At 36.9% G+C, this 19,170-nt stretch overlaps 1 protein-coding gene across 3 annotated transcripts in view; it reads left to right on the top strand.

Annotated features, from left to right (window-relative positions):
* The window catches only part of EZH2 (enhancer of zeste 2 polycomb repressive complex 2 subunit), a 59,382-nt gene that overhangs the window by 9,311 nt on the left and 30,901 nt on the right, over positions 1-19,170 (top strand). For 2 of the 3 annotated variants that reach the window (XM_063304206.1, XM_063304207.1), the window contains exons 2-4: positions 8,405-8,529; positions 10,409-10,537; positions 14,176-14,292. In XM_063304206.1, coding sequence (XP_063160276.1) covers positions 8,413-8,529; positions 10,409-10,537; positions 14,176-14,292 — 363 coding nt within the window. In that variant the 5' untranslated portion in view covers positions 8,405-8,412. The remainder of the gene's footprint in view (positions 1-8,404; positions 8,530-10,408; positions 10,538-14,175; positions 14,293-19,170) is intronic. The other variant, XM_063304209.1, reaches the window with a different exon arrangement.

Genomic DNA, 19,170 nt, shown 5'->3' with positions numbered 1-19,170 from the left:
CATTCTTCCACAGAAGGTATCAAACATCCTTTCCAATAAAAGGCATATAGCATCCTTGTAGTAGTTAGCATATACAAAGCTAATTTGGTATACCCTGTGGGAATATATAGTTTTGTGAAGTTTAGTAAAAATATTGTAGGTTGAAGTGGGAATTCAACTTTTAAGATTTTTTCATTCTAGTATGAATTAATTTCCAAAGTTATTGAGCTTTACATCATTGCCACCAAACATGAAAGAATGATCCAACATGTTAATTGCAGTTCCAGCAATTTTTAAAAAAATGAACTATCCCTTTTTCATAACAAGGACTGGGGCAAAATATCAATGATAAAACATTCCAATTTTCTCTAAGTATAAAATTTGGTGTAAATTCTTCCATCAAAATTCCCATTGTTGGATGTTTATTACTGCATCTAAATCCGGTATCCATTTAATCATGTAGTCTTTGACTTACTCAGGTTCTGAGTCATATTTCATCAGCAATTTATAAGGCCCAGCAGATGCTCCAAATTATGTACTGTAAGATTTTCAAATCCAGTCAAATTTCTATGTGTTCCACTTGTTTCCGTAACTCTCTTAATATTATGCTACTTACTTGAAGATATTGAAACCAGTCAGGTGAACTAAGCTGTTGTGAAATAAGAATCTCCAAAGATTTTATCTTACTAATAAACAGATCTTCCAATCTAAATGAAGTATCTCTCCACTGAGCTTATGACTTGTGTATCTTTCAGATCATTCAGAAATGTATCCTGTTTCTGCATGGCTTTCTTTGATGCCAGAGAGATAAACCTGTCATAAATGCTCTGCTAGCATCCGATAATGTGGATTTCAAGAAAAGAAACAGAGTTAAATTGGTTCAGTTAGGAAGTTAGAAAGTTGCTGTGAGAAAAGGTTGTGTTGCTATTGTTTGTGAAATGGAAGCCCATAATGAGTACTCATCAGCATGCTTTAAGCAATGCGCAGTGATTGAATTTTTTACTGTCAAAGGAGACCCTGCAATTAAGATTCACCTCCAAAGGCAGATTGTTTATGGTGATTCCTGTTTTGAAGTACTGTGCATTGTTGAGCCAAAAAAATGTTAAGGTGAAGAAGAGCTGATTTGTGTGATCAGTAATGAAGTGGATGACTTATGACAGCAGCTTGATGTCATAAGAGAAAGATTGATGAACTGATTAAGGACGATCAGATCACTCAAAGGAACATTGTTGTCAAGTTTGGCATTTCACAGGAACAATTGTGAAGTTGGATTTCAGTCTTACCCATTTGTCATACAGTCCAGACTTGGCAGCATGCATCTTTCACTTTTTTCCAAAGTTGAAGGAATATCTTTATGGGCATCTGTTTAACTCAGATGAAGAGGTACAAAGGACTATGAGGACCTGGTTGAAGAGACAGATTGTTAAATTCTTTTGTGACAGTTTTAAAAAGATTGCTCATTGCAGGCAGAAGTGTGGAGATTATGGTGGTGATTATGTGGAGAAGTAAATAGAGGTAACAAAAGAGCTCACGTCAAGGATTATTTTCCTGTTTCATTTATTAAAATATCCTTATTTAAACTAAAGTTATGGAGGTGGAGGCATAGTTTTCATTCAACCCTTGTAGAACTTGTTAAAATTACTTAAAAGGAATTGAAAATGTAAATGCTGAATGGGGATATGATCGCACTTTCAAATAACTGAAAGGTTGTCACATAGAGGAAGATCATTATTGTTTTAGGGTACAGACATAGAGTATGGATTCAGTTAGAGGAACTAAGTTTCCAACTGAATGTTAGGAAAAATAAACAGTAAAAACAATTTGACAGAGGGTCCAATTTGCAAGAGAGATGATTCATTGAAAGCATTCAGAGTTTAGATAGCCATCTGTGCTTTAATTTGGATTCCTGAATTTAGCAAGAAATTAGACTCAGTGCTTGAATGGACCCATTTGATTCTGATTCTATGTTTTAAATATCTTTATGTTGCAAAGAACAATATTTTGTGAACTATATTCATGAGCCTTGTGGTAGGTGTAATTTCACCAAGAGTTATCCAGGTTCACTTTATTATATTGCTTTGTACTTCATCAGTGCAACATGCCAGTTTTGAAAGTGTTTTCCCCACTGTTCTCGCACTATATAGTCTCTGCAGGTCCCCAGATTGAATAAGTACAATGTGTTAGCTATTGCCCTAAGTCTCTAAAACAGGCAATACTTCTAAACTGAACTCTGAACTGGGTGGTTGATGCTTATCCCCAATTTTAATAGACCCAGGTAAGCAGCAGGAACTGTCAAACCCCTTGTGGACTACTATCCCTGGCTGGTGAATTACAATTACAAATTGTGCCTATATGTAAAGCCTACATCAGAGAAAGTTTAGTATTGTTTTGTTGAGCTGAAAACACTGTTGTGCAGTGACAGTTGATTTTAACCTTATATTGACTGTAGTGCTCCTGACTCAAATTTGTATATATTTTTAACTTTAGCTAAAAATTTTAAACCATGTTAATGTAGTAGCAGTAAAGGTACTTTTCTTTTAAATAATGAGCCTTTTATGTAATCTCTGAAAATTAATGAATCTTATGGTATATAGTTCAGCATGCAGGAACCAAAGTGCAACCATGTCCCAATTTCATTATTGTTCTCCAAATGCTGTGATTGCTGATAGCATCCAAGACTGAGTTTCTGTATTTCAGAAGCAAGAGATGGATATCGGGACCTGGCTCTCTTGAAACAAATGAGTGACAACTTAATTAGCTGGTATAATAAGTGGTAGGGCCCAGAATATTAGAATAAAATCTGTAGTCCCCTAAGAATAGGGGACAAATTAATTCACCTTTTAAGTCAGACTTAACCGGTCATATTTCTCAATCTTATATTTTAAGCAAAATGGAGGTATTCACAGATATATGTACTTTTTCTGAATTTTGTGAATCAGTTTTCAGCTTGAAATATTCATATGTATGTGTATATATATACATATACTGATAAACTGATATGGAAAAAGGGAACTGTGCATAAATTGTGTGCCCCACCCAGAATCACATGTGAGATGGGCAGCTATATTAAACAAACAAACAAACAAACAAATTTGCAGTGGTCATTCATCCTTGGGTGATTTTGCATGAACTGCTTCTGTAGCAGAAAAATGATTTTTTTTCTTTAATTGTTAATATTAGCACAATCAAAAGAATCTTTTTGAATTCAGAAATACAATGTAAATTTGTAGAAAATTATTGTAGAAATTAATACAATTTTAGTGATATGTTAAGCTTGTGTCAACAGGTTTTAAACATTACTGCATGTTAAAATAGTCCTGCCCTCCCCCCCCCAATTGGAGCAAGTTTTCATAGCATAGAATATCACAAGGTAATTTCATACACTTAACTCCGTATACTTAACTGCATACTTTTCACTGGTGAGGAGACTTTATTACACATTGGTTACACTGTTAGCTGAATGTGCTTTCTCTACATTTGGAGCTGCTGACTGCCTGTGTCAACTGTTGTGTTAATAAACTTGGCACCATTTACCTAAATGGCAACAGTAAATAATGAAGAGAAGCTGCTTGCCTGGCCACTGTGGCTGTTTTTTTAATGTGAATGCTACACCTGAACACTTCTTTGTGTAGCAAAGAAATAATAATTATTAAAGAAAATAATAGTTTATTTGACCTAACATCAGATTACCCAGCATTGTTAGTTGGCCCTTAATCTGCTCAAACAAGTAAGAGTAGAGTTTAATGGGAATAGTACAGTGAAAACCCCATTTTTAAAAAGAAATCGTAATGTGAGGAGACTGCATGTTTCCTTCTAATGACCCCTTTGATTTTCTTTACTGATGGACAGTTAGGTATAGGTGTCTGCAAGGGTGTGTAACAAAATGTACATTGTAACACAAATCACATTACTTATGTCTGCGACATTGGGATACAAGCACAAAAGGTCAAGGTTTATGTTATGACATACATTTTGTAATTTTTGTATATCATGGTTTATACCAGATAGCTCTGCAATAAGTTGCTGTGTTTCCTATTATGTGCCAGTTGAATATAATTATCAAAAGATAAGCTGATATAGCGATATCACATTTCATATGCAGTGCTTCTTTTCGTGACTCAGTAGGACATGGTAGTGATTAGTGATGGTACATATTAATGATCATGGTAGTGATAATTAGTATGTACATAATTTTAGGTATTGTAGTTCATTTAATAATGCACTGAAAAGATAGTTTTTCTATATACTTAAGAGCTATAGAGACCTCATTTACCATCATTTTCTATAAAAGATGTAAGAGAAGCTGACATCAGAGTATCCTAATTCTTCATTTGTTTGCTGTACAGAATTCCTTACTTAGAATCACTAGATTTTTTAACACCTTTCTGTTCCCATTAAAGCACCGTATTTTCTTAAAAATAGCATATTCTATTTCTACTTATGAAAGTTTATAGATTCTTATTTACAAACTACCTAATCTGCACACTAAAAAAGGTATTTATTGTATGAATAAGAATTTATAAGCTTTTATTCTTATTTGTAACTCTGCAGGATGATTTTTGGAAAAAGCTCCAGAGAGACGACGACATCATCATCATCATCATTTCAATTTAGATAAGTCACCCACCTCACATTTGTGACTCTGGACAGCTTACAATTAAAACGTAAACAGTACCAAAAAAATCAAAAAATAAAACAGCCACACAAACAGTAGAAACATTAAAAACAATTAAACAGTTAAAGACATACAGTATGATCACTGGGAGAACACAGCCATTCAGAAACAATGCAGCCATTTATGGGCTCCGCACCACTCTCAGATCCCCAGGCCAGATGGCAAAGCCAGGTCTTCAGGCCCTTTCGGAAGGCCATCAAGGTTGGGATCAGCCTGACCACCGGGGGAATGATGGGGTGGGTGCAGCAGCAGAAAAGGCCCTCCTCCTGGGTCCCACCAGATGACATTCTCTCTCTAGTGGATAAAACCCACAACAAGCCTCTTCTGCTGGAACTGATGGGATGGGTAGATGTTACTTGGGAAAGGCGGTCCCTCAAATAACCTGGATCAATGCTATGTAGGGCTTTATAGGTTATCACCAGCACCTTGAATTGGACCCAGAAGCAAATTGGTAACCAGTGCAGTTTGTGGAGCTCTAAGGAGCAGGTGTGATGTGTGCAGACCTAGGTGTACACATAACTATCCGTGCTGTTGCATTTTGCACCAACTGAAGCTTCTGAATACTCTTCAAGGGCAGCCCCGTGTAGAGCGCGTTACAGTAATCGGTATGGGAGGTGACCAGGGCATGACTGACTGAGCGTAGAGCCTCCTGATCCAGGAATGGGTGCAACTGGTGCACAACTTGAAGCTGTGCAAAGGCTCTCCTAGCCACAATTGGCACCTGCTCTTTGAGCAGGAGTCTTGAATCCAGAAGGAGCCCTAGATTGCGCACTGGGTCTGTCTGGGGAAATGCAACTCCATCCAGAACCAAAGATGGTAAATTCCTAGATCCAGGTGGCCCCAAAATCCAAAGCCACATAATATATTAATATATTATTTGTTTATAAAAAAGTGTAATTAATTTTGTCATCATTTTTGAATTATTTATTTATTTTCTATCCTGCCTTTATTATTTTTATAAATAACTCAAGGCGGGGAACATCCCTATTACTCCTTCCTACTATTTTCCCCACAACAAGCCTGTGAGGTGAGTTGGGCTGAAAGAATGACTAGCTCAAGGTCACCCAGCCAGCTTAATAGTTCCAAAATGATAATACAATTTAGTGGAAATATTTAATAATTGACTTAAGGATTTTTTAAAAGACTGATTCAGTGAAAGCTTTTAAGAACATATGCTAAAGCTATAAACCTTTAAATGCCTGTAGTCACAACAAGATTATCCAAACTTTTATTTATTTATTTATTTGATTTTTTTGCCCCATCTTTATTATTGGTCAACTCAAGGTGACATAAATATCTAATGTTCCCACATCCTATTTTCCCACAACCCAGCTGACTTTCATGCCTAAGCCTCACTGTCTTCTGGTTTCTAGCCAGCAACTTAGCCACTACAGTAAATGGATAATCTTACGTTGGTACTGGAACCTTACCAGGCAGCTATTCTTCTAAGAGTGTTATTTGTACTAAACATTCATATTGTCAAAAAAGGTGTCTTATCCTCCAAGTCCTGTTCAAGAAAATAATATCCATAACTGTACCTTGGACGTAATTTTTAGAGCATACTATATTCCTACACTTATTTTATGGGATGGGTTTAATGCTAAAATTGATGCATCAGTAAAAAGGCACCAAACATCTTACTACACTTGAGTAAATTAAATGATATAAGCCATTTAAATATATATATATACATTGTGTGTGTTCATATTATACAGGTAGTCCTTGTTTAGCAACCTCAATTTAGACTGACAACTCAGTTGTTAAAGTGGTCGTTAAATGAAACCTCAAGTGTGCTTATGTTCTTACTTTAGCTTTTCTTTGCTTTACAGACCTGCAGAGGTTGTAATGTGAGGATTGGTCACGAAGTTACTTTTTCATCACTGTTGTAACTCTGAGTGGCTGCTGTCTGAGGCAGTCGTTAAATGAGAACTACCTGTAGAAATGTTCCACAATCATATGAATGTAACAAAAGTTTATGTATTCATTTTTTAATTTAAGACCTTTTAATCAGTATATGGCTATAGTTTATTAGATTCCGAATTTTAGAAGCTCCTTATCTTTGGCTAGATTCAATGCCCTTCCAACAGCTATTATTGAAGGAAGATACCGAAACATCCCTTTCGAACAAAGACTGTGCCCATGTAGCAGAGAAGTAATTGAAATGATGAAACATGTCATTTTGTATTGTCTTCTCTATGTAGATACTCGCCAGGAATTATTATCTCCATTTTTTACTAGACATACAGGTAGTTCGGATGGTCATAAATGCAAACCTGTTGCCAAGCACCCAAATCGTTATCACATGACTGTGGGGATGCTGCAATGATCTTAAGTGTGAGAACCGGTCATACGTTGTTTTTTCCAGCACTGTCATAAGTCTGAACTGTCACTAAACAATGGTTGTTAAGCAAGGACTACCTGTACTGTAACACAGACACATTTACATATTATTCTCTCTTGGAATAACAGCAGAAAATAGTAAGGAAAGAAACAGGGTGGAAATTAGTATAATGGGTGGATATGCACTGGGAAAAGGGAACAAAACTGGATAGAAATGAGGAAGACATGGAAAAAGGTAATAGCAAAGAAAGGAAGGGAAAGAAAGAGAGATTCTGTTAAGGCATTACAAAAAGAGAAGTTAACTCAGAGCAGCAACAAACCTTCAAAAGCATCTTTCCCTTCCCTCTACTTCGCAGCAGAAGTGATTCTAAAGCCATGTGTACTTCATTCTTGGTGATGAAAAGCAATTATGTATAGGTTTTAAAAAATGAAACTTATTATGGGGTGTGTTATCTTCCATGTTGTTTTTATAATTAATTTTATTGGTTGTTTCTGATGTCTCATGTAACTAATGTAATAGAACAGGGAACTTTCTATTAACACTTGAAAATGGTGTTCATCATTGTGTCAGATACTTTGTTTACGTGGCTTCAAATAAACGTGACTCTGATACTTCACCCTGATAGAGGATTAATGTATTGTACTTAATATGTTTATACTTCATAGTGACTACACTGAAAAAGCATACCTAGTCAATGTTTTAATGTCTATAATTGACATCCCTTTGCTGAAAAAAGAAAAAAAACTTGTACACATTTCTAGCTAACATAGGACTTCAAGGCAATTCATAATACATCATCACAGAAAAAATATATCTTAAAATGATTTCTAAATGTGAAATTCAGGTAAAATTAGCTGGAGGCCTTATTAATGAGGTAATACTCATCTCTCAGAGTGAGAATTTATGTCCATGACAGCTGCTTTTACTCCTCCCTGCCCCCCCACCTATGACAGCTATAAATATATTTATGATTAATGAGATGTTTGAATTATTCGTCATGACCAGAAGCTGCAGCTTTTTACTACCATTCTACCCACATTTAATAATAGCAAGCTTAGGCAGCCTTTTCTCATAGCAAGAGTGTAAATGACTCACCTGTCGATAGTATTGGAAATTACAAATAGCTATCACAAGCTGCCGGCTACTAATGTAGCTTCTTGGATCCAGTATCCTTAGAATGGAGTAACTGTTTTTGGAGGGAATATGAACTATATTGTTTGATTTGAACTTCTAAGGAGGAAAAGAGTGCTGGCAACTGTAGACGGGTTATGCCCATATCACCTAATTTACACAGGAGTTTCTTCTTAATTATATAAACATTCTTAATTATATAATCAATGGCATACATGTACATCAGCCACTGAAAGCTGATTGTGTTTGATTTTACATCCACATTTTATTCTTTTCAGGGATAACTATGGGTCAGACAGGAAAGAAATCTGAGAAGGGACCAATTTTTTGGAGGAAGCGTGTAAAATCAGAATATATGAGGCTTAGACAGCTCAAGAGGTTCAGACGGGCAGATGAAGTAAAGGTAACTAATTTCTTATTCCAATGATACAAACTAAAGATTATTTCTATTTGTTTTTTGCTACTTTTGTAGCTAAATATTGCCTATTGATACATGCTGATTCTGAAGAAAAGCCACAATGACAGTATTCAATAATGAGATAAAGCTATCTTAGCAGTTGTTCCTGGTATGGGCTATTTAGCTGTTTTCTATATGATATTTTTGTCTCTTTTAGAAAGACTCTGGTATTGTTACTAGAAAGATAATGTACATATATCCAGAGTGCATAATTTTAATCTTTCTGAACATACAGTTTGGACTTTTACAGCAGAATGGCTATAATCCAAAATGCCCAGGATTGCAATATTTGACTTTAGGTAGAAACAGCCATGCATCTTGCAAACTCCTACTGAAACTCTCTTTAGTTTCTGAATTGGCTAGCTATGTGTGAAAAGGCTGTTGTTGGAGAAAACATAAGCTTAAACAGTTTTTTGAGTGTGTGGAATTAATACAGTTCTTGGGATCCTATTTCAAATGGTACTACTTGTAAGCATGGAGTAAGTTAAAAACACAGTGTCTTGCCAAATATAGCTATGCAAAAATTCAGTTTGGAGATTCAGTTTGAAGGCAAATCAGTTAAATCTCCCAATAGAATTGACTTTCCAAATCATGTAAAATTGATTGCTTCTAAGTCTATCCAGGGATTTAGTTTGGTGACACAAATTGAATTAATTATCAAATCACATGTGATCTACACAGGTTTATATACAGAATATAATCACCATACAAGAGTTTTAAATGCATTCTGAAAATTATAATTAAAACAGTTGCCTGAAAAAAAGTACAGATCTGGGAGTGTAATAGAATGATTTATCTTTTTAAATTGTTGCTTTAACTCCATTCTATAAGAATAATATTTTTCAGTAATAAATATTTTGTTCAACTGTTTTCATTTATGGTGTGTAGTATTTAAAGCACTTATGCATGTACACAGTAACTTTTAAGGTCTTTCCTCTGAACAGCTTCTTTTTCCCTCTCCCAACTATTTGTACCTAAAACTCAGGATCAGAGACCAGCAACACAGACTAAGAAAGATGCTGGTAAAAGATGCTAGCTTGTAAGATTTCATTTCATTTCCATCCCATCATAATTAACATGGATTCCCACCAGCTTATATTCATACATTATAATCACAGCATAAACACAAGGGTTGTGCAAAATATTTACCTCCACACCCTTCAGTCACATTGCAATTCTCTGATTTTAGTCCCTGTAGCATTGGCATTCTGGTGTATGGTTATGGATGGCAGATCTTTTGATTAAATGTATATAATAAACTGGTTGACCTCTTGTTTTGTCTGAAGCCATTAGATTCTATGTTTAATTAGCCATTTTTGAGATTTTTGAATGTTGTTACATTTTAATAGGTCTTAAATATTTTGATGAACAAGGGGAACTACAAAATGAAGGAAAAGAGTATACTGTCTGCCACACTCAGGATCACTGTGGGAGAAGTTATAGCTACCCATCCTCCATCAATCATTAATAAGATTGATATTTCCTACTTCAAATGGAAGAAGTAGTGATCTTGCAAAGGATGGCCAGGAGTGGGGCAGTTAATGTCAGTGTCTCCAGCATCACTGAGATTCTGGGCAAGATTTTTTGTTTCTCAATTAGTAGCAGAGAAACCACAGTCTGTTTCCCACTGGGTACCTGAAAGAATGAAAGATAGTGTATTTTTAAAACTAAATTCTATGACTGTATATAAACATATATGAAACTTGGTGGATATGCTTGTGTGAAAATACTAATCTTTGATAGTGAGGTGGGCATTATTTTAGAAGTCCAGATAATTCAAGAAATATGTGTGGGTATAGTCTCTGTTTCTAACATTTATTTCCAGAGCATGTTTAATTGTAATCGTCAGAAGATACAAGAAAGAACGGAAATCTTAAATCAAGAATGGAAACAACGCCGGATACAACCTGTACACATCATGACTTCTGTGAGCTCATTGCGTGGGACCAGGGAGGTTGGTTAACCTGTGTTGTAGAAATCCAGTTACAAAGTTGTCAACACGTCTTTGTTTTACTGGAAGAAAATTGGTTTGCTTGCTTTATTTATTTATTTATTTATTTTGCAAAATAATGACTTATGACATTCTGTGCTTATAAATTGTTCTTAGGAACGCCATTCTCTTGAATCAGGCAACTAATTTAAATAAAATTGTATGGAAGAAAGGGGTTAGTTTATTTATTTATTTAGAAAATGTATATGGCTGCCTATCTTACATATGAACTTTGGGTGGATAACAACGATCAGCAAAAACCAATATAATAAAACCTCTATAAACCAAGCAAAAAGCAGAATTAAAATTATCATAATACAATAACCAAGGCACTGTATAACAACTTACCATACAAACCACACCTATACTGGGCTAATCTAACATCCTGACCCAGCATCTGGAGGAAAAGCTAGATTTTCACAGGTTTCCCAAAGGCCAGGAAGATCAGGACCCTCCAGATACTGGGGGAAGGCTGTTCCATAGGGCAGGTACTGAGACAGAGAAGGCATAACTTCTTGGTCCTGCAAGACAACATTATTTAACAGAAGGGACCTGAAGCTCATTTGCCTTATCCAATTTGGTGGGGCGGGCACACACCCTCGGAAATAGATGGTTCGGCAAGGAATCGGGCCTATGCCAGGCAGGACTTGAATAGCACCCAGAAGCATACTGGGAGCCAGTGCAGCTTGTTCAACCATGGTGTAAGCTGGATGAACCTCGGTGTGCCCAGAACTGCATGTGCCACTGTATTCTGGACTGGATGAAGCTTCCAGATGTTTTTCAAGGGCAGTGCTGTACAGAGCATATTGCAGTAATCCAATTGTGAAGTGAGGAAGGAATGAGTGATAGTGAGCCTCCCAGTCCAGGAATGGGCACAACTGGCCCATAAAACAGATTTATGCAAAGTCCCCCTAGGTATGGCTGCCAACTGCTCTTCAATCAAGAGCCTTGAGTCTAGGAGGATTCTCAGATTGTGTTCTTCTTTTGTGGGGGTGGGGAGTGCTAATGTATTGAGGGTAAAAGGTTAAAAAATCTCCAGATCCAGAGGGTCCAAAAACAAAAAGCTGCTCAGTCTTGCTAGGGTTGAGTCACAGCCTATTCTTCCTCATTCAGACCCTCATAAACACCTGGCACTGGCTAAGCACCTTGATGGCATCACTTGTCTGGGCAGGGGTGGAGATGTATAGCTGAACATCAGCAGCATGCTGATGATATTTCACCCCATGCCGAGAAATGAATTCCCCCAGAGATTTCATATAGATTAGGAAATTAGGAGTATACAGTGAGAGATGTTAGTCTTGCTGGGTAGTCCAGACAAGAAGTACGACCAGAGCTACTAGCTCTATCATTGTAAGGTTACATTAACAGAATCTTACAAAACTGAAAGTATTTCTCCCCTCCTTTCCTTATACTCTCCAGAAAACTAGGGAGGGTCCCTCCTGAAACACTTCCCACACCCCTTCCTCTCCTTCTGTGGACTGAGATATCTTTTACATGCCGGTTGTGCAGTCTGCAGCTGTCCTCCTTATCTCCGAAGGTCATTCCCATTTACATTACAGAGTGGAACCCTGAGGCACCCTGCATAAGAGGAACCTAGGGCTAGATCTTTCTTCCCCCTAAACACTGACTGAAACCAGCTCTGAAGGAAACCACCCCAGGACAGTGCCCTCCCCACTCCTAACCCCCTAAGCTGGTCAAGAAGGATACCATGATCAGTGGTATCAAAAGCCCACCAGGATATCCAGGGAGACAAGGATGGATGTATCACCCATCTGGAGCCCTTCAGAGGTCTTCCAGAAGTGCAACCAATGCTTTCTTGAGGCCATAACCTGGCCTGAATCCCAAATGAAAAGGGTCCAAATAATCTGCTTCTTCCAGGACCCTCTGAAGCTGTGTGTTTATCACCTTTTCAACAACATACCCTAGAAAAAGAGAAGGCTAGAGACTGAATGAAAATTTTCCAGCACTGTTGAATCCAAATATGATCTGATGGCAAATGACTGCCTCCTTCAAGGCAGGTGGAACCACCCTCTCCTGGAAAGAAGCATTAATTTCTACTTGGACTAACTACATGCCACCTGCTGGGAAGTCTTGACCAACAAGGAGGGACATGGATCTAAAACACAGGTGGCAGAACTCACTGCATCAAGGACCATGTCCACTTCTTCTGACAGATGCCTAGAGAAGTCCTCAAAGTGGCTCAGCAAGAGTTCCCCACCCACTCCCATATCAAGAAGGGATCTGGTCACCCTAAACAGGGCTATCTGCAGGTGCAATATGAGTGGGAAAGTAAGCCTGCTTCACCATTCTTAATGGTTAAAGGCTTAAAGGTAATGCCTAAGAAAGGCTATTACCTGTGCTCAGTCAGATTCATTGTTTGTCTTCCTCCAGTGGCACTTTAGGTGTTTCTTGTATTGTTTCATCTCCTGGAGTTTCTCTGAAGACCAGAAAGAGCTGCATAATCCACAATCACATAGAGGCTGCACAGACACAATCCAATCTAAGGCCATCACCGCCCACTCATTCCAAATTGAGACTAAGACCTCAGAAAGATTGTGCTCCAGAGCTCTGGGACCAATTCCAAGTTCCCTCTGGGACCCCACTAGGTCCATCAGTCACATGGAGCAGACTAATCAAATAAGCCCTTCCTCCTTGCAGTGGGGGGCAACTACAGAAAACACTAGAGCTAGGAGAGCATGATCTGTCCATGGCAAGAGACTGATGTTAACATCCCCCAAGCTTGGATCATGTCTCCACTGCCCTGAGACAAAAAACACCCCAGCCTTAACATTTCTTTTCAGGTGTCCTCTTTGTTTGTACTATCTCTTAGCTAGAAAAAAAATTAAGTTTCACATAAAACAGGTAAAGAAAAAGTTTCAACTTTTTTGCTTTGACATAATAGAATTGGCTTCTGGGAGTCCCATGATCCCTTTATTGTACAACTTGGCAGTTTTCTCCCTTGGTAATTGTGATAAGGCAACTGGCTTTTTACTCTCTTCTCCATTGTATGAGAAGAAACAGAAGCCTTAACAAAGTCCTTCTCCGTTTATAAACCTTGTCTGCTACCTAACCAAAAAAAAAAAAAGACTGAACTGGACAGAGAGGTGAGAAATCTTTGGAGGAACTTACATGATGAAAACTTTTTCCGTGTCCTAGTTTACACAGAGTTAGTTGGCCCTTTGTCACATCAAAATATGGCTCGTCTTTAAAACTACTTGATATTTATGAAATTCTTACTATGGCATCTCTTCTACAGAAGACAGATTGGTTTAAATAGCATATACAATTCAGTTAAACTCTGAATTACACAAATATTTATCATCCCTGACTTCTTAGAAGTTGATTAACATCCACCATTTTATATATGCAGAAATAATTTATATAGCTATTTCATATATATGAAAAACACATTAGAGGCTCTGCATTGGAGTGAAAGAAATAGTTCTGTTTGAGCATACTTACATCTGTTAATGTTTCTTAGTGAATTAAGACTGTTCAAAGACTGAAAAGATTGATATTCCGTTTAAATCATTTTTTTGTTACTGCTATATCTAGTTTGAAAACAATTTACTACTAGTTATATAACTTATCTTTTCTCTTAGTGTTCTGTCAGCAGTGACTTAGACTTTCCAAAACAAGTTATCCCTCTCAAAACTCTGAATGCTGTTGCCTCAGTACCCATAATGTATTCTTGGTCACCCCTTCAGCAAAATTTTATGGTAAGTGACTATGACCCTAAAATTTGTGAAATTAAAATCAGCAAATCAATACACTTTGTAGAATACAGTCACTGGATTATACTAAATATGAATGTCAGATTTACAATATGTTGTAAATTCACCTTTCCTGTGTGCCATTAATGAATATAAATGTTCAGCAGTTTTAATTGTGTATTCTACATGTAGTCCTCACTTAACAACCATTTGTTCAGTGACTGTTTGAAGGTATGACCGTGCTGAACAAATGGTAGTTACAGCTGGTCCTCAAAGTTACAGCCATTGCAGCACCCCTGTGGTCACATGATCAAAATTCAAGCGCTTGGCAGCCTGCCTGCATTTATGACCACAGCGTGTGCTTCAACTATGTGGAAATATATCAGCTTAATGTGGAAATATTTATAAAATTGGAATCACAATTTCAAGAAATAAGAATTGTAGGAATTATTAGCAACTGTGTTGTGTATCAGATTCAAAGGTTTCTCTTTCCCAGTACACATCCCAAAAAAGTATGCTAACCATGGAATGATGAGAAAATGTGAGCCCAAGAGGATTTAGGTTTGTTGGTTCCTTGTTGCAGCTTCTATTTTTCTTTCCCTTCCCTATGCCTGTAGGATAGCTTTGCCATCTCAATTATTTTAGTGTGGAAGTTCAAGTATCCTTGCCATATTCATGGCATATTTTATTTTTATCTATAAACTGTCCACTGAATTGATCTTTATTCCCTGCTTTAACTTTAACCAATAAATAATCAGAGTTGGCATCTAGTTTGAGTACTTGGATTTTTCACTACCACATATGATTTATAAAGCTATACCAGTGATGGCAAACGTATGACATGCGTATCAAAGGTGACACACCACGACATTTTGGGTGGCACGCAAGCGTTCTCCAACACTTGACAACAACTATTCTCCCTGTCTGAGTTACTAAAGAAATGTTTCTTTATATAATAGCACCACACATGATTGTATTGTATTTTTTTTAAAATAAATGAATATGTAAAGAATTGTTTCGCTTTTGTTTGGGGGTGGAGTGACATGCCAGCAGAATCAAGTTAGGCATTTTCTGAATTTTTGTTTTGCTGAGCCCAAAAGGTTTGCCATCACTGTCTCCAAAATGGATGCTTTGTTTATTTATTTATTTATTTAGGCCAAACCCACACACTGAATGTATCCCTCTGTCTACATCTTTGGACTTTTTATATAAAATTAGTAATACAAAAATCACACAGTCACAAAAAGCCTTTAACATTGCCAGTTAAATATTAATATTTTCCATAACAAATATTTTTAGAACATCTATTAGTATTAGCCTTAATATCATATATTTTTATTACTATTTTTAATTAACATGATTATTCACTTAAGTACTCTCTCTTTCGTCTGTCCAGTCACATTCAACTTTCAAAGACTTTTTTAGATTAGTTCTCTCCATTCTTTCTTACGTTTTACAACTTCATTTACTGTTTCTAGGTTTAAACCGTGATGTGTCCATACAGCATTTTCCTTGCCAGCCTTGTTTTCTAGCACCTCCAACCTTTCCTAGCATAACTGATTTTTCTGAGGAATATGATGACATGACACGATGTGACTAAAATAAGGCTGGCCTTAACTTGGTAATCTTGGCTTTCAATAATATTTCTGGCTTGATGCAGTCTAAAATCTTGTTCATTATTTTTGCTGTCCAAGGTATGTGCAGGAACTGTCTCCAAACCCATAATTCAAAAGGACTTAGTTTTCTTTCACCTGCTTTTATCATTGTCCAACTTTCACCGATTTAGGCAGCTATAGAAAAAAAAAATACTAATCTTCATACTAGTCATTGCAGTGCACCCAAGTAATATTCTACATTTAATTTCAGGTCTAATATCTCCTGTTTGGTCAATTTTGGAACTGAAAATAAGTCCTCAACTAATTCAGTTTTTTGTTGCTGATTTTTATCTTGCTGTCAGCACCTTAATATTTAAATTCAATCCAGCCTTTTCCCTTTCTGCTTTGACTTTTGGGATAAGTTGTTTTATAGCCTCTTCATTTTCTGACAGTAGAGTGGTGTCATTTGCATATCCTAGACCAGTGGTTCCCAACCTTTTTGGCACCAGGGTCCGGTTTTGTGGAAGACAATTTTTCCATGGACCGGGGTGGGTGGGGGGAGATGGTTTCGGGATGATTCAAGCGCTTCCTCTTTTTCCTGACCTTTTATTCTTTTTTCTTTGTGCCATTTGGAGATAGCAGCCAATGGGCTTGCTTTCTCTGACAGGAGGTGGAACTCAGTAATGTGAGCGATGGGGAGCGGCTGTAAATACTCAGGCTGTTAATTCGCTCACTCACCTGCCGCTCACCTCCTGCTGTGCGGCCCGGTTCCTAACAGCCCACGGACCGGTACTGGTCCAGGGGTTGGGGACCCCGTCTAGACTGTTAATATTTCTGCCACCAATCTTAATTCCAGTTTCTGATTCATCTAAGATTTGTCTTAGGATCATCAACACTGCCTCTATATATAAGATTCATCAACACTGTCTCTCTCTCTATAAATTAAATAGAAGTGATGATAGAATACAGCCCTGCTACACACCTGTTCCACTCTTGAACCAGTCCCTGTTTCTAGTTTTCCTTCTTAGTTTTACAGTGATTTTATTAAATAATTTAGATGTTGTGGAATGCCCATTTCTTTCAGTTTTTTTCGTAATTTTTCATGTTCAGTGCAATCAAAGGCTTTGCTAAATCCAATGACACATAAATATCTATTCTTTTGAATTTCGTGCCCTTGTTCCATGATCCATTGAACGTTTGCAATGTGGTCTTAAGTGCCTCTTCCAAATGTACCATGAGCAGCTCCTTTTCTATGACTGGGCCCAGTTGATACTGTATGATTTTCAGCATTTTGCTAGCATTTTATATCAGGGCTATTGTGCAGTAGTTGAGCAGATTTGTGTGTCACTCTTCTTTGGGGTTAAGATGAATGCTGTCCTTTTGCAGTCGTTTGGCCACCTACTGGTGTCCCATTTTTTGACATGGTTTTTTAATTACTGCTATTTGTGTTGATTTAAGGAATTCTGATGGAATGCTATTGGTTCCAGGGCTGATGGAATGCTATTGGTTTCAGTGTCGGTGTTACTTTGTCCTCCAATATATGTAGCTCTGCTTCAGATTTTGGTTACATGGTTGAACAACAAAAATTGTATACAATTTCTCAGTTTATCCCTTTATTTTGATTCGTTTTCGATCATTTAGTTCCTCTCCATCTTTGGTTTTTTTGTGTGTGCACAGTGAATGGTGTCTGAGATTTTTTTAGGACAAAAATTTATGTCCTTTTTGGTTTCTTCTCTTCATTTCTTTGCAATGCTTATTCTAGTAATTTTCTTTCTTTTTTTCTAACTTTATAATGCAATTCCACATTTAGCCACCACACTTCATCTTTGTTGCCCATAGCTTTAGCTTTCCTTCTCTATTCAGCAATTTGCATGGGATCTTCAGACAACTATTTGCTTGTTTTCAGCAGTTCTTTTGCATGGGGTATTTTATTGATACGTTTTTCACTTTTTCCCCATAATTTATCTGGTTACTTTTCTATGAAGTTAAGTAATTTGAATCTGTTATTTACTTCAACTGCATGTAGAGATGAAATTTTGTTGAGATATTTTCTGGTCGTTGTGTTCTTTTTGATGTTGCAGAATTTGAATTTGAAATGGACTTTGGCTACAACTACTTGACTACAAGTAGTTGATGATCTGAGCCACAGTCTGCACCAGGTAAAGTTTTAACAGTGGTAGCTGTGTTTTCCATAAGAAAACACAATTAGCTGTACAAGATATAATCAATTTGATTGTCGTACTTTTGGAGATGTCCATGTGTACAAGTGGGGTTTGGATTGAATAAAGTGTATATTGGTGATCCTCATCTGATTTTCTTGACAGAACTATACAAGTGGTTATCTCCTTCATTTTTTTCTCCTAAATCAAAGTTGCCAATTTCTGTTTCTTTTTTGTCTCCAGTTTCATCATTGAACTCTCCCATGAGGTATATACTATATCTGTTTTCAGTGTTTGTTGTAGGGCTTCTTAAATGTCAGCACAGAACTGTTCTAGTTTTTTGGATACATCTGTTGTTAGTGCATACATTTAGAAAATTGTGACATTCACAGGTTTAGTTTAGATTCGAATAATATAATAATACAGAATACATTATTCTGTAATTTACTGCTCAAAAGCTTTCAGTTGATTAGGTGATTTTTTTGTTTGTTATCAGTGCTATTCAATCCTTCTGATGTTATTTCTGGAATGGTATATTGCAAACTTGTCTGATTGAAAGCAGCCGTTTCCAGTCCAGTTGATCTCACTAATGCCAATAAGTCTATTTGGTCTTCGTAATGTCTTTCTTGATGATATCCAGCTTCCCATGATTACATTTCATATGTTCCTCGTGCCATTCTTGTTCATTTTCTTCCAAGAGGGTTTTGCTTTCTGCATCATATTTTCCTAAACTACTTGTAGCATGTCTTTGCATTTCTGCAGCATATTTGATACTTTCTAAACTGGGGGTTCCCCTTTCCAGTACATGCTTGAGCTTTTCTTTGAGAACAACATTTCCATAAATTGTTGGTGTTGATATTAGAATAGGTCACCAGGTCTTTCTCCAGCCTTCCTCATTTATTCAGGCTTTGGACCAGAGCATAGATGTGTTGCCATCTGTATGGTTGACTTAACATAAATACTACTGATATAAAACGTGTTATATAGATTGTTATATGATTATGTGACTATATAGCCGATCCACCTACAAAAATAATTAATCATAGGGAAGGTTCAAATTTACTAGTAGTTCTCATAAGTCCACAGGCGCATACTTACACTCACAGGGAAATGTCATTACATGAATTGCT

The sequence above is a fragment of the Candoia aspera genome, chromosome 4, assembly GCF_035149785.1.
Source record: "Candoia aspera isolate rCanAsp1 chromosome 4, rCanAsp1.hap2, whole genome shotgun sequence".
NCBI classification, from domain to species: Eukaryota; Metazoa; Chordata; class Lepidosauria; order Squamata; family Boidae; genus Candoia; species Candoia aspera.
Note: the sequence above shows the minus strand (reverse complement) of the source record. Positions and strands in the feature narration are given on the sequence as shown.